The following is a 14311-nucleotide window of genomic DNA, read 5'->3' as shown; positions in this document are numbered from 1 at the left end:
TCTCAGCTTTGCCCTAACCTTCTTGTCTCACCTTGGACAGATCAATTCCTCACCTCCAAACCTCAGTTTCCTTGTCTGTAAAAGGAGATTGCACTCAGTGACTTCTAAGGTTCTTTCTAGTCCTTTATGAAAGACCCTTTGATAGCTAATGCTGACATAAGAGTGTTAGATTCTGCCAAAACATAAAAGAACTAAAAGTATTTTGGTAAGAAAGAATATACAGATGGGCAGAGATGGAGATGGTGGCCCTTATATAGAAGGACTACTTCCAGTGATAGCCCCTCAGAAGGCAATACAGCTAAACCCCATCCTGTACCCTGACTTTCTGAGAGCTGAAGCAAGAAAGGAAGCTGGTCTGGGTTAAAAAAACCAAGTTCCAAGATCCAGCATAGGGCCAAGTCCAGGTTTAGACCATCACAGTAGAAGATGCTCTAACACAGTGGATAGAGCTCCAGCCCTCAAGTCAGAAGGACCTGAGTTCAAATGTGACCTCAGACTCTTACTAAATGTGTGACCCTGGGCCAGTCACTTAACCCCTATTGCCTCAAAAAAATAAGAATAAATAAAAGGAGAAGAAAGTTAGAAATAAAATTAGATAGCAGATATGGTCAGTTACAAAGAGATTAATGTTATTCAGAGACGCATGTACTATGTCAGTTGAAGGGTGCTGATCTGGTCTGTTGTGTGTATGAATAATAGTAGTATTATGTTATTTATATGATATGAGTGAACACCTGTCAAAGTGGTTAGAGAACTAATCTTAGAGTGAGGAAGTCCTGGGTTCCAGTCCTGCCCCTGACACATACTGGCTGCATGACCTTAGGCAAGTCCCTTATCCTCTTGGGACCTTAAGTCAGAGAAGGCAAACTCATGGCACACCATAATGCTCCAACAGCCGGATTAAAAATGTGATTGAAAAATGTTCAACAAAATAGCTAGAACTACAACATTGTTATTGTTTAGTTGTTTTCAGTTGCATCCGACTCTTTGTGACCTCATTTGGGGTTTTCTTGGCAGAAATCTTGGAGTAGTTTGCCATTTCCTTCTCTAGCTCATTTGACAGATGAGGAAACTGAGGCAAACAGGGTGAAGTGACTTACCCAAGGCCACACAGCTAGTAAGTATCTGAGGCTGGATTTGTAATCAGGAAGATGAGTCTCTCTCCCTTCATCTCCCCCACCCCCTTCCCCATACACACATATACATATGCAGTGCTTTATGAACTTTAAAGCACTATTTAAATGACAGCCATAGGGACATGTATGTCATATCAATAAATAATCTCAGTTGAGCTCCATAATAATCCCATTAAGTAGATGACATTAGTGTCCTCATTTAACAGATCATAGGATACCAAGATCATGGATACAGAACTTGAAAGTGTAAGAAGTGAGACTTGGACCAAGCCCCAGGCCAGTCCATAGACCATGCTCCTTGTAGCAGCACGTACATACTGCTGCAAATATAAAATGTATTTAATGCAGTAGCACGACATTTAATCTCTATTTATATGTATCTGTGTATATTATGTGTGCGTGTATGTGTGTGTGTGGGTGTGGGTGTATGTGTGTGTGTGGGGGGGGTGTACAAAATAAACACAAAGTAATTTCAAAGGGGAGCTGCCAGCAGCTGGAGGGGGAGGCATGGACAGGCTTCATGTATTAGTTGGTGAGCTGAGTCTTCAGGGACGCTAAGGGAGGAGGAAGGACATTCCAAAGTCAGGGGACGAGCGGAGGCAGAAGTTGTGCAAGAAAGAGAACAGAAGAGCAGGTTGGTCTGGATCCTAGAGAGACAGAAATAGAGATGGACAGAGAAGACAGAGGCAGAAAGACAGAGAAAGAATACTGCAGATGGATCACAGGGTCTTCTTACACATAGCTGCTCTCCAAGACCATCTACTAAAGTTGTGGATTAGTTGAGATTGGGGAGTGGGGATGGTCGTTTGAATCCCTCCAGTATCTGCTTGAAACCTACCAGTGCTGGGCTCTCCCTGACAGCTGCCAAACATGGCTTCCTCTTTTGATTGCTTTCCTTATTAGGAAGTTTTTCCTTATACAAAAAGAACCTAAATCTTCCTGCCTACAACTTCCACTGTTGTTCCTAGTTTTATCCTGTGGGGTCAAGCAGAAGAAATCTAATCCTTTGCCAGAGAAGCTGTATATGGCATCATGGATCATGTACTGGGTGTTGACAGACCTGGATTCAGATCCTGCCTTAGACATTTAGTAGCTTTGCAACTTGGGACAAAATCACTTCACTTTTTTGAATACCAATTTATTCTGCTATAAAATGGGGAACATGATAGTATCTACCTCACAGGTGTTTAGTCACAGCTAGCATTTATATAGTGCTTAAGGTGTGTAAAATATTCTATATGTCTTAATTGATCCTCACAACCACCTGGAAGTGGAGGTTCTACTGTTATCCTCATTTTACATATGGGGAAACTGAGGCACAGAGTACCTTGTCCAAGTAGTTAATAAGTATCTGAGGCAGGATTTGAACTCAGGTCTTCTCAACTCCAAGTCTGGCAATCTATTCACCATATTCATGGCCAAGAAATGAAGTTTTTGTGGTTGCTTCTAATCAGTGAATTATAAAGTCAGACATCAGCTGTTGTCTGTCCTTCATTCTTGAAGAGGACCAGCAGCTTCGGCATGCCACAATGAAAAGAGCCTTAGCTCTACAGTCAGAGGAACTGGGTTTTGATTCCAGACACTAATACTTAGGATACTTACCATTTTGGAGATCTTGGGTTATCTGAAATGGAGGCGTTGGACTAGGTGGCTTCTCAAGTTCCTCCCAGCTCTAAATCTATAATTAATATGATTAATATTTCTTAACAAAACAGTCCAACTTTAAAAATCAATCTTATTCGTTTGTAACTTTGCTAAAATCCTGTTCATTATTACCAAGTTTTCAAGAGTCCAAGAGCGGAGTAAATGCCTTTAAAGAAGGCAATACATTTAGCTAACACTTGGATATACACAGGTAGGACATACTAGGTGTACTGAGTATATATTAATAACAGTCATGCTGCCACTTAATCTAAAATTAGTGCTGGTTAACTTGAACTGATACTGACTTCAAGCTAAATATATTTCAATTCTCTTAACAGGAAGTGCAGATGCGAAAAAGACCATACAAGAATTCATTAGTGATCAAAGAGAAAGGTTTATGCTGGAGGTAATAAATGAAATGTATTTTTCCTATAAGCTTAGGGTAGAACGATTTACAGCATTGCCAATGGGTATCTTCAAAACATTTTACATTTAATGAATTTGTAATTAACTTGCTCAAAATTGTTGGTCAGTCATTCAGTTGTGTCCATCTCTTTATGACCTTGTGGACCATACGTTTTCTGGGCAAAGATACTGGACTGGTTTGCTATTTTGCTCAAAATAAGTAATAACAATAACAACTAACCTTTACATGTTTGCTATGTGTCAGGCAATGTATTCCATAACTAACTTCTATTAGTTCGTATTTTATATTATATTTATTTTAATTTTATAATTCATATTTTAATATGACCCTTCCCAATCTATGAGCTACTGACCATAACTCCCAGTCTATCCTGGACTATACTGATCCATACAGTTATTGCAAGGAATCTGTGAAAGCTTAGCTGCAAAAAAGCACCAGTCATTTTGTTAAATGACAGTAGAAAATAGATAAGCAAATCTAACTTATATAGACTTGAATGCATGTAAATGGTGCTGTTATCTAATACAAACTCACTTAAAAGTTCACTGAATTTATAGCTTTTAATCATAATGTATTTTTTAATCAATATATGCTAGCCATACAAGTACTATTGTGTAGCATGTAGAATTATGAAGAAGATGCCTTCCACATCCAGAGAAAGAACTATGGAATTCAATCGCAGATTTAGCAGATCATCTTCTTTTGTATTACGTTTTGGTTTGTTATATGATTTCTCTCATTCATTTTAATTCTTCTATGCAACATGACTATGGTGAAAATGTATTTAATAGGAATGTATGTGTAGAACTTATATAAAATTGTATATTGTCTGGGGGAGGGAGAGGGGAGGGAGGGGGAAAGCAAGAGGAGGGAGGGAAAAAAATCTAAGTTATATGGTAGTGTTGTAGAACACTGAAAATAATTTTAAAAGAGTCTCCATACTGGAAAATATTTACAACTATTTGGGGGACCCAGCAGGCCTGAGAGGTACCGTAGTGTATAGCTTTGTAATATTAGGTTGCCCCTAGAATGGAAAGCCATCTAGAGTATAATTGGTTTTGAGTTCTCATTCCATATTAATTTTCTCACAGGGGACTCCTATCTGATAGTCCAGAGAAACCACTACATGGTCTGTAATTGTATTTTTATTGTTGTTCAGTTGTTTCAGTCATGTCTCACTCTTCATGACCCCATTTGGAGCTTTCTTGGCAAAGATACTGGAGTGGCTTGCCCTTTCCTTCTCCAGCTCATTTTATAGATGAAGAAACTGAAGCAAACAGGGTTAAGTGACTTGCCCAGGGTCACACAGCTAGTAAGTGTCTGAGGCTGGATTTGAACTCGGATCTTCCTGATTCCAAGCCTCGTGCTCTACCCACTGTACCACCTAGTCACCCTATAATTGTACATCCTACAACTATTACACTTTAGATCATTACTAGTAATAGCTGAAGTTTTTATCCTGGACCTAGAACTTGTATTTGGAGCAAAACCATACAAAGAAAAAGCATGCTTATTTCATATCTACCTATGTGTATATATTTTGCATATGTGTATATGTATTAAATATATTTTGTGTGATCCCTCTTGCATTATATAATTATAGACATAAGAGAACAAATAGTGGCTAATACGGCAATAGGGTGGAATAATTAGTAAGATCAGCAAGTATATCCTGTATACATTTCTTATGATTTTATTTATAATATGATCTTATTTATAACCATTTGTTGGGTTTAAGTAAGATGTTCTGTCTTGATGAGAGCCATTAGTGTTCAGGAGAAAATGAAAATATGCTTGATTTTCACAAATATGTTTAAATTTCATATAACACGTTTCACAACAGGGACCCAGATTCAGTCAACACTTTCATGCCTACTACAATCAACATATAAGATTTTACATAAAATAAACCTTCATAAGGGAAATGTAAACAGGACCTTAAATTTAGTAAAAGGTATTCCTTGTGTTGGTGAATGGTCTTTATCCTGCCTACCTGTATACTTGTCTACGTCTGCCCCCTTGTATTATCAATTTCCTTCACCTTTGGCAATGACACTGTATAAGTGTTGATGTGTTGGAAGACATCTCTACTAAAGGTAAAGTGGAGTGAAATATCTTAGATTTTCTGAGGCCACTGACAACCCAAAATGCTTCTGGTATACAAGAAAGCCTATGTTCAAATGCTACCTTGGATACTTATCAGCTGTTCAACTCCAGGCAAATCACTAAACTACTTCCAGGCTCAGTCTCTTCATCTGTGAAATGGGAATGATAATAACATCTATCCGATAGAGGTGTTGTGAGGAATATATGTAAAGACTTTACATATTTGCATACATTGCAGACTTTAAAGATGTATTATTAGTATTATCACAGAACTAAAGCAAATTAGAGATCACACTTCCCATTGTTCTGAGTTTCTGGAAGCTCTTTTTCATTTGTTTGCCTATTTCTTTGTTTTCTATTTTAGTGTATGTTCCTCTGGAGCTGGTAGCTTTCATAGCCACAAGTAAGGTAGTTTTCTTTTAATACCAGAAAAAGAAAATGTTAGTGCCAGAGACCCTGGTAATAACTGAACTATCAAAATATGCAAGAGTATGAACTTTAGAAAACACAGAACTGACAATATATAATGTGGTGTTTGAACTCATCTGCCTGAGTTCAAATCTGGCCTCAGAGACTTATTAGCTGTGTGACCCTGGGCAAGTCACTTAACTGTATTTGCTTCAGTTTCCTTATCTGAAGAAATGATCTGGAGAAGGAAATGGAGAACCACTTCAGTATCTCTGCCAAGAAAACCCCAAATGGGGTCACAAAAGAGTGAGACACACTAAAATGACTAAATAACAACATGGCACTTTATTGTTTGGCAACACATCTTGTGAGAGAAAAGGAAATTGTCTCACTTCCCTGGCTGGTGTAATGACCCTTTGCTCTGTAAATGGCTTTAAGAAAAAAAGTTTAATTAGCTTCTGTTTAAGCATCCTATTTTTCTGTACATTTGGAAAGCTGCAATAGATTCAGATGTGAAAACAGAGCAAAATTGAAATGGTTGAAATTCATTTATTTCACAGAATCCTAAAGTCACATGTTTGTCTTGAAGAAAGTAAACCTTAAAGTGCTATATAATTGTGTTTTATAATAATAATTATCACCATTATTATTATTACAACTGGATGCTACCTAAGAGAACATCAAATCTTCTTCTTGCCCTTTACAGATAAAGATATTAAGACTCAAAGAAATTAAGGGATTTGCCCAAAGATCACACTTCCCTTTGTTCTGAGTTTCTGGAAACTCTTTTTCATTTGTTTGCTTATTTCTCTGTTTTTTATTTTAGTGGCTAGCATTGGAAGGATAAAATAAATTTGTTTGACATTTACCTTGAAAAGCGTCATCAATATTTCTTGTATTTTGTCTTCCTAGTACACATTAGCAACCAAAAGGCAAACAATAATGAAGCTCCAGAAATGTATGGAGAGAAAAGAGCAGCAATTCCTTAGTGCAGAAAAAAAACTTCAAGAAGATGCCCTTGCTTTTGAAGAATTTCTCCGAGAAAATGACCAGAAATCGGTAGATGCTTTGAAAATGTTAGCATCCTTTCTATCATTACCTATTTTTTACAAAGTTGTTTTGCAAAGCATGATTTGGTATATTGTTTGTTTGAACACCAAAGCAAAACTACTTTTTAATTGCCTTTTAGAGCAGCACAAGAAACCATTGGCAAACTCCAAATGGCATCAGAGCTAAAGAAGGCCAACTTGGAAATCCAGGTTGTGAAAAGGTGAGGGTGTCCTGGAGCCTCTGATCCTCTTCTAGTTCCAGTCAGATATAAGATCCATGAGGACAGGGACAGTTTTCCATTCTACTTTTATATCCCCAGTGCCTCGCTCACTCTCCTGTACATAAGAGGACCCAATGTGAGGGAGAGACCTTGTCTTTTCCAAATGTTTCATCTCTCCTAACATCCAGTGCTTTGAACTACATCTGCACATGGTAGGATGTTTATCCTTGAATCTAGGCTGCTTTCTGTGACTTTCATATCATAGTCAATCATCTAAAAGTGATTTAACTTCTGGGAATGTCTGAAAATGTATCTAGGCTTCTACTATGACAAAATTGGGGGAAGAATAGTTGGGCTTAACCATTAGTGTCACAGTTTACTCCCACCTCTATCACAATTGAGATGTTTTTCCCTACAATATTACACCAAATCTTTTTTTTTTATTTTTGCAAAAAGCAGTGTTTTCTTGAAGAGGAAGAATTTTTCTTTATCCCCCAAATTGAATGTAGCATGTTTCAGATATAAACATTTTTTTAAATTCCATTTCCTCTTGCTAGCAAGATCAAGTGTTTGTCCCAAGCCTCTTTATGACTTGAGTAGAAATTCCCTTTTAACTCCAGCTAATTCCTCATCAACAACCTGTATCCCCTTTCCTTTCAAATCATATTAGTTTGCCACATTCCAAACAAACTCCAAATAACTGTGTGAATCTGAAAAATCAAGGCTTCTCTCTCAGCCCCCAAGATCTTCTGGGTCTGCCATGTTAAAGAATGTATGGCAAGAAATCAAGAACAAATAGGCTTGGTAGAACAGTGAGACTTTCCTTCCTTTCCTCCTCTGACTCATTTTGTCACCAGGAAATATACCCTAAGCACCTGGATTATGATAAGTGGAAGGGTTCATCACCCAGGGTTTTAGGACTAGTGTTAATCTACATGTCAATAACATGTTTAAAAAGCAAATTGAGATGGAAAATGCTTTTATAATGCAATATTGTTGCTAAAAGCAAGTTTTTTCTTTTTTCATGTGGCGAAACAGTCTTTTGCCCCCAAAGAACTCATATTCTCCTGGGCGATGCCATATGTACACATATAAGTAAATACAAAGTATGTACAAAGTTGTCCAAAGTAATTTTGGAAAGGAGAAAACACTAATAACTGGGGTAAGTGGGGGTGGGCATCAGGAAAGGATGAAGGAAGTGATATCTTCGCTTTACTTTTAAGGAATCGAAGGAATCTAAGAATGGACATGATGTAAAAAGAAACAGAAATATTAACATTTTATAAGCATCTTCAAACTCCTTAAAAAAGCTCTTAAAAAGCTATGCTTATGACTTTACATGCATAATCAATATATCGCTTGCTTTGTCAAGGGGTGGGAGAGGGACAGAATTGCAAAACTTTTTTCTAAAAATTGCACATGCATTTCTTGTATCAGATTACTTACTGTCTTTGGGAGAGGGGTGAGAAAAAAGGGAAGGAGAAAATTAGGAACTCAAAATTTTTTAAAATGAATGTTAAAAATTGTTTTTACATGAAGTTAGGGCAAAATAAAATATTAAAAATGAATGTTAATTTTTTAAATAATGTAATTAGGAAAGTTTAATGAAATAAAAATATATTTTAAGAAAAAATTAAAGCAGCAAAATAGCTGTGCTTAGATGTGTGGCCATTTGTAGCACTGTTAAAGGGATGATGTGATCAGATTGTTCAATCATTTTTATTTTTCTCTTCACCCTACTACTAACTCACCACCCAGTTGTATTTTTCAGGTCTAAACACTCCTTCACTCTGAAAATAACATCCAAGGATCTGTAATTCTCTTTACATTTTGGCTAACTCTGAGCCCCCAGTCAGGGGTAGCACTTTTGGCAAAATACCTCAGTGTTAGATCTATTTCTTTCTTATCCCTTGGAATATTTCTCCTCCCAGTTGCTTCCTCCAACTGTATTTCTAACAAGTACGCAGCAACAAATGAAGGCTGGTGTTTATCATCCTTTATAAACACAAACATTAAAAGGAAAGAGTGGTAAATAAACTTTCTCCTCCTACCTGTACCATGGCCAGAGGAAAAAGCTTCAGACTTTCATAAAGGGTAGCAGGTGCTATTATTATCCCCTTCTTACAAAAAAGGAAACCGAGGCAAACAGATTAAGTGACTTGTCCAGGGTCACACAACTGGCAGGTAGATGTCTGAAGCCAGCTTTGAGACCAGGTCTTCCTTATTCCAGGACTAGCGTTCTATCCACTGCAGCCACCAACCTGCCCTAAACTACTTGGTGTAGCGATTGTTTTTGTTTGTTTCTACATAAAACCCAACGCCTAACATGGCCCCTTACACAAATGTTTGTTTTATTTTGTTTTTTAAAAGATCTTTTGATTTGATCAATACAGGGATACCTCTGTAGGTACCTCCTTTACCAATGCAAGTTGGCCTCTTCTCTTCAGTTTATATTCTCAGAGTTGCCTGGGGCAGTGAGAAATTAAGCCATTTGCCCTAGATTACATAAAGAGTACTTCAGGGTTAAGACTTGAACTCAGGTCTTCCTGACTTGAAGGCCAGCTCTTTCTCCTCTGAGCCAATAGCTTCTCACCTTACACACAGCAGGCAAGTAATACCTGGGTTGTATTTAAATGAATTAATGAGTTTGGTTAAGTGAGTAGGCTCATATAATCTGTCTATGTCAACATATGGCTAAGAAAATGTAACTTTGTGAAGCAAGATTCTCTTTAACTTACTGTGTTAATATACTATCTCATGCTTAATGTAATCTTTACTATGTTTCTTTTAATTAGTGAAATTATGAAAACTGAATTCCTTCTTAAGGAGTACATAAGATATGGATGTTTTTTACTGAAATTATCTCCCAAGACTTGGCAAGTTCAACAAGCATTAAAGAAAATGAAATCTAAAGATACTTCTTCAGTCCTTAGCCTTCCCAAACTGGTGTCAAGTGAGTTATATTGATTCTTCAATATAGCCAATAAATATATTGAAAATTCTGATATTCTATAAATATTAGAACTACTTCAGTATTGCATATAATATTAATTATTTTAACTGCCTTATGTATATGCACACATTTGGAAAAATGTTCTCTCTTTAAACCTCATCAGTTCCCATGGATTTAATTATTATCTCTATGCAAATGACCCCAAGATCTTTATATGTAGCTCTAGTCTCTTTCAGGAGCACCAGTCCATTTGCTGTTGTGTTCGACTTTTCCTGATACCATTTGGGGTTTTCTTGGCAAAGATATTGAAGTGGTTTGCCATTTCCTCCTTCAGCTCATTTGACAGATGAGGAAACCGAAGCAGGCAGGGTTAAGTGACTTGCCCAGGGTCACATAACTAGTAAGTGTCTGAGGCCAGATTTGAACTCAGGAAGATGAGTCTTCCTGACTCCAGCACCAGCACTCTGTGCACTATGGCACCCTTTAGCTGCCCCCACATTACTGTCTATTGGATATTTCCATTTGGATGTTCTCTAGTCAGATGTGTGTTGGGACCACCTTAAAACCACTGAGAGTCAATTGTTAAATGTTTGATGTGAGCATTTACTCCTCAAAAAATAGCAAAACTTAAAAATTAGGGCTTGAGTTATTGTGTTGTGATTGTCTGGAATTAAGAAAATGATGAAGAAAATGTTAGCAATACAGATTAAACTTATATACAGATTAAATACATATATATGTTACATACATACATACATACATACATTTGAACCTCTTCTTAAACACCCCCTGTCTGTCAGCTTCTCAAACACAGCATATCCAAAACAACTCAATTTTCCCCTCAAAGCCACATATCGTCTCAACTCCCCTATCTCTGCCAAGGGCACTATTACCATATTTCAAATCCCCCATCCTTAGAGTTATCCCTGATTCCTCACACTCCTTTCCCCAACATACCAAAGTCTTGGGGATTCAGTCTCCACAGCATCTCTCATGTCCTTCTCCTTCTTTCCACAAGCTTAGCTGGATCTCTCATCACCTCTTGCCTGGACTATTTTAAGGCATTCCTATTGGTCACCCTGCCTCAAATTCTCTTTTCTCTCCATTCCATCCTCTACACTGCTGTAGCTGCCAACAAAATTTTCCCAGGCCACTCCCCTGCTCAGTAAACACTAGTGGCTACCTATCATCTCTGGAGTAAAATGCAAACTCCTCTGTCATTCAAAACCCTTAGTCACCTGGCTTTCAACTATCTTTCCAGCTTTTCTATACTCCCCTTCACCCACTCTCCATGCCAGCCAAATTAGTTTTCTTAGTCCCAACAAATTACCCTGTGTTGATTTCATATATACTTCTGTATGTACATGTTGTCATGCCTGTTAATCTCCTTGAAGGCAGGAAGTTTCATTTCTATCTTGCTATCTCTAGTGCCCAGTACAGTGTCTGGTACATGGTAGCCAATCAATTCTTGTTGATCAAATGATGAATACATGTGAGAATATTCATGTAAATGTACATATACATATTGTTGAAGAAAAATATTAATGGTCTACTGTATAGCAGGCACAAATCTTCTGGTTAGTATTTTATTAGTTTATCATTATTATAAATTCAAACATTGTTCTGCTTAAAACAAAAATGGTAGAGTCCCCTCCTTCCTTGGTTAGCTAACATAAGATACATTTGAAGTTACAGATGTAAGAGTCTTGAACAAGGGAGTTTCACAATATGACAAAACACAAAACAGCTCAGGGTAAAATAAAAGTCAACATTTTGCTTCATCAAACAATAGTTATTTTAATCCTTGGAGATTCCTTTTCCTAAAACTCATTAATCCCTCTAATAGGGTTTAACTTGAAATCTTTAAATGTGTTCTTAAAAGTATTTAGATAACTGCATTTCAGTATAATTGACTTCCTTTGTCATCCTATGTATTTTATTTTCTCCATTTAAAAACATTTTTCCAAGAAGGGGCCCACAGCCTTCATCAGACAGTCAGGGGGGTCCATGACAGACAGGTGACCCAGAGTATTCAGAGACTTCTTCCCTCTGATCAAAATCCTAATCCCTTCCAAAAAAAAAAATGGGGAAAGAGGGTATCACTTTTAGGTGAGTCATAATAATTCAAATCCCTTCTACTGCTCTTAAACAACAATTACCTGAGGGAAGCAGTCCTTCTTGGGCTGATCTGAGAGAGGGGAGCAGGACATTGTTTCACAGTTGTTGGAAAAAGACAAACAAGAGTTTCCGTTTCAGATTAGTTCTCAAGTTTCAGAGTAGGATGCTTTTTTTATTTTTATTTTTTGAAAGATTGGGAATTCCCATCTCCCCCCAGGCTGGTAGTGCAGGGGCTACTCACAGACCCAATTTCACTAGTTATCAGTGTGAATGCTTTGAACTTTCATTTTCAGTCTGAACTGGCTCACCTATCTGGTGCTTTTCTACTCCCAAATGGGTCACCAATCTGGTGGTCTTCCACTTCCAGATTTACTATGGACCCCTGATTGGCAGAGAGGTACTGTTACACAGAATTCCTGAACTCAAGGGACCTGGCAGCCTTGACTTCCTAGGTGGGGTGGGCTTATAGGTATACCACCATACCTGGTAGACTATGATGCTTTCAAAATTCTTTCTTAATATTTTAAAAATGGACAGTAAGGTCCCATAGTAAATAATAGAGGGTAGACTTGTAGTCAGGAAGAAATGAGTTTGAAACCCCACATACTTAGATACTTATTAGCTGTGTCACCCTGGACAATTCACTTAACCTCTCTTGAGCCTTAGTTTTCTCATCTATAAAATGGAATTAATAATAATAGCACCTACTTCATAGGGTTGTTGTGAAGGTCAAATGTAATAATGTATGTAGTGTTTGGCAAATCTCAAAGCATAGTGCACAAATTTTTGGTATTATCATTATTATTATTATTTCTATTGTTATGAACTATTATAATCTAGAAAGTATCAGGAGGGCAACCAGGGTGCTAAAGAGCCTCAAGATTGTCACATCATATTAAGACTGATCGTCTCATTAATTCCTAGGAAGCCCACAAGACCCATGAGCGCTAGCAAACTGCTCATATGTTCAACTGATTCAAAGTTTATTTGTTAAGTATGGATTATGAGCAAGGCATTATATATGAATACACTGCCTGCCTCAGATTTCCATTTTACTTATGATGGTATTTTTTCCCACTTGGCATCATAAATTTAGAGTTGGAAGGGACCTCAGAAGTCATCAGGTACAACCCCCCTCATTGTATAAGAAAACTAAGATGAGTGAAATTAAGTGACTTGCCCAGGGTCACACAGGTAGTAAATATCTAAAGCTGGATTTGAATTCAAGTTCTCCTAATTCCAAAACTAGCCCTTTTCCCACAGAACTTAGTTGCCTATAATCTTTGAGACAATTGTGAATATCTGGAGAAATTGGTTCGATTGCTTGCCTCCCTCAGATTTTTCTCACTATGTTATCAAATCTTTTGCCGTGTTTTTATGTCATATCTATCATTTGAATTACTTCATTATATCATACCAGTAGCTTAGCCATTGTTGAAAGCTGAAAAATTTAAGGTTTTTTTGTTTGTTTGTTTTCAATGCCAGAACTGGTGTCCGGGAAGAAGTCAAAGTTAGACAAAGACAGTTCAAGAAAAAGTTCAGTATTATCCTCTACAGAAGACGGTAACTCTTCAAATCTAAATGACCTTGAAGACCGCCATGTCAGTAGATGGTAACCTATAATATACTGGCTGCCTACAAGTTTCTGACTGAGTGGTTTAACCCATCATCTACATTAATTTGTCTTGGCATGATTGGTCAGAGATTAGAAGAAAGGAAAACATGGATATTTGCTTTGGATGCTACCTTTCTTTCCTTCTCCAACTCCTAAAGTGCCCTCCCTTTATATTCTTCAATCTGCTATTTCCATTTAAGATTTATCCATTATTATGTAGTAGAGTACTGGTAAGAGGAAAGTTTCTGATTTTCAAAATGAGAGTGGAGTCTTTTGAACTATAGGTCAATGAGTTTCACTTCAATCTCTGGCATAATTCTAGAACATGTTCTTAAAAGGATGGTTAGTGAACCTTTAGAAAAGGAAGCAGTCATCATAGAAAATCAACATCAAGAGCAGGTCATGCAAGGTTAACCTTATTTCCTGTTTTGACAGTGTTATTAGACTGATGGATTAGGGGAATACTATAGAGCTGATCACTGGTATGCTAGTAAATAACTAACCAATTCTCTAAAAATGTATCAACACTGCTAAATTTGATTCTGGTCTTTTTGTAAATTTCTGGGAGTAACCGAAATATACTTCTCTCTGATTACAAAATTTGTTACAGAGAGAGAAAATTGTTAGTCTGCAC

At 37.2% G+C, this 14311-nt stretch overlaps 1 protein-coding gene across 5 annotated transcripts in view; it reads left to right on the top strand.

Annotated features, from left to right (window-relative positions):
- The window catches only part of CCDC38 (coiled-coil domain containing 38), a 55957-nt gene that overhangs the window by 12289 nt on the left and 29357 nt on the right, over positions 1–14311 (top strand). For 4 of the 5 annotated variants that reach the window (XM_072655625.1, XM_072655629.1, XM_072655624.1 and 1 more), the window contains 5 exons: positions 3119–3186; positions 6634–6797; positions 6911–6991; positions 9787–9944; positions 13548–13625. In XM_072655625.1, coding sequence (XP_072511726.1) covers positions 3119–3186; positions 6634–6797; positions 6911–6991; positions 9787–9944; positions 13548–13625 — 549 coding nt within the window. The remainder of the gene's footprint in view (positions 1–3118; positions 3187–6633; positions 6798–6910; positions 6992–9786; positions 9945–13547; positions 13626–14311) is intronic. The other variant, XM_072655628.1, reaches the window with a different exon arrangement.

The sequence above is a fragment of the Notamacropus eugenii genome, chromosome 3 (genome assembly GCF_028372415.1).
Source record: "Notamacropus eugenii isolate mMacEug1 chromosome 3, mMacEug1.pri_v2, whole genome shotgun sequence".
NCBI classification, from domain to species: Eukaryota; Metazoa; Chordata; class Mammalia; order Diprotodontia; family Macropodidae; genus Notamacropus; species Notamacropus eugenii.
This window is presented reverse-complemented; position numbering and strand designations above follow the sequence as displayed.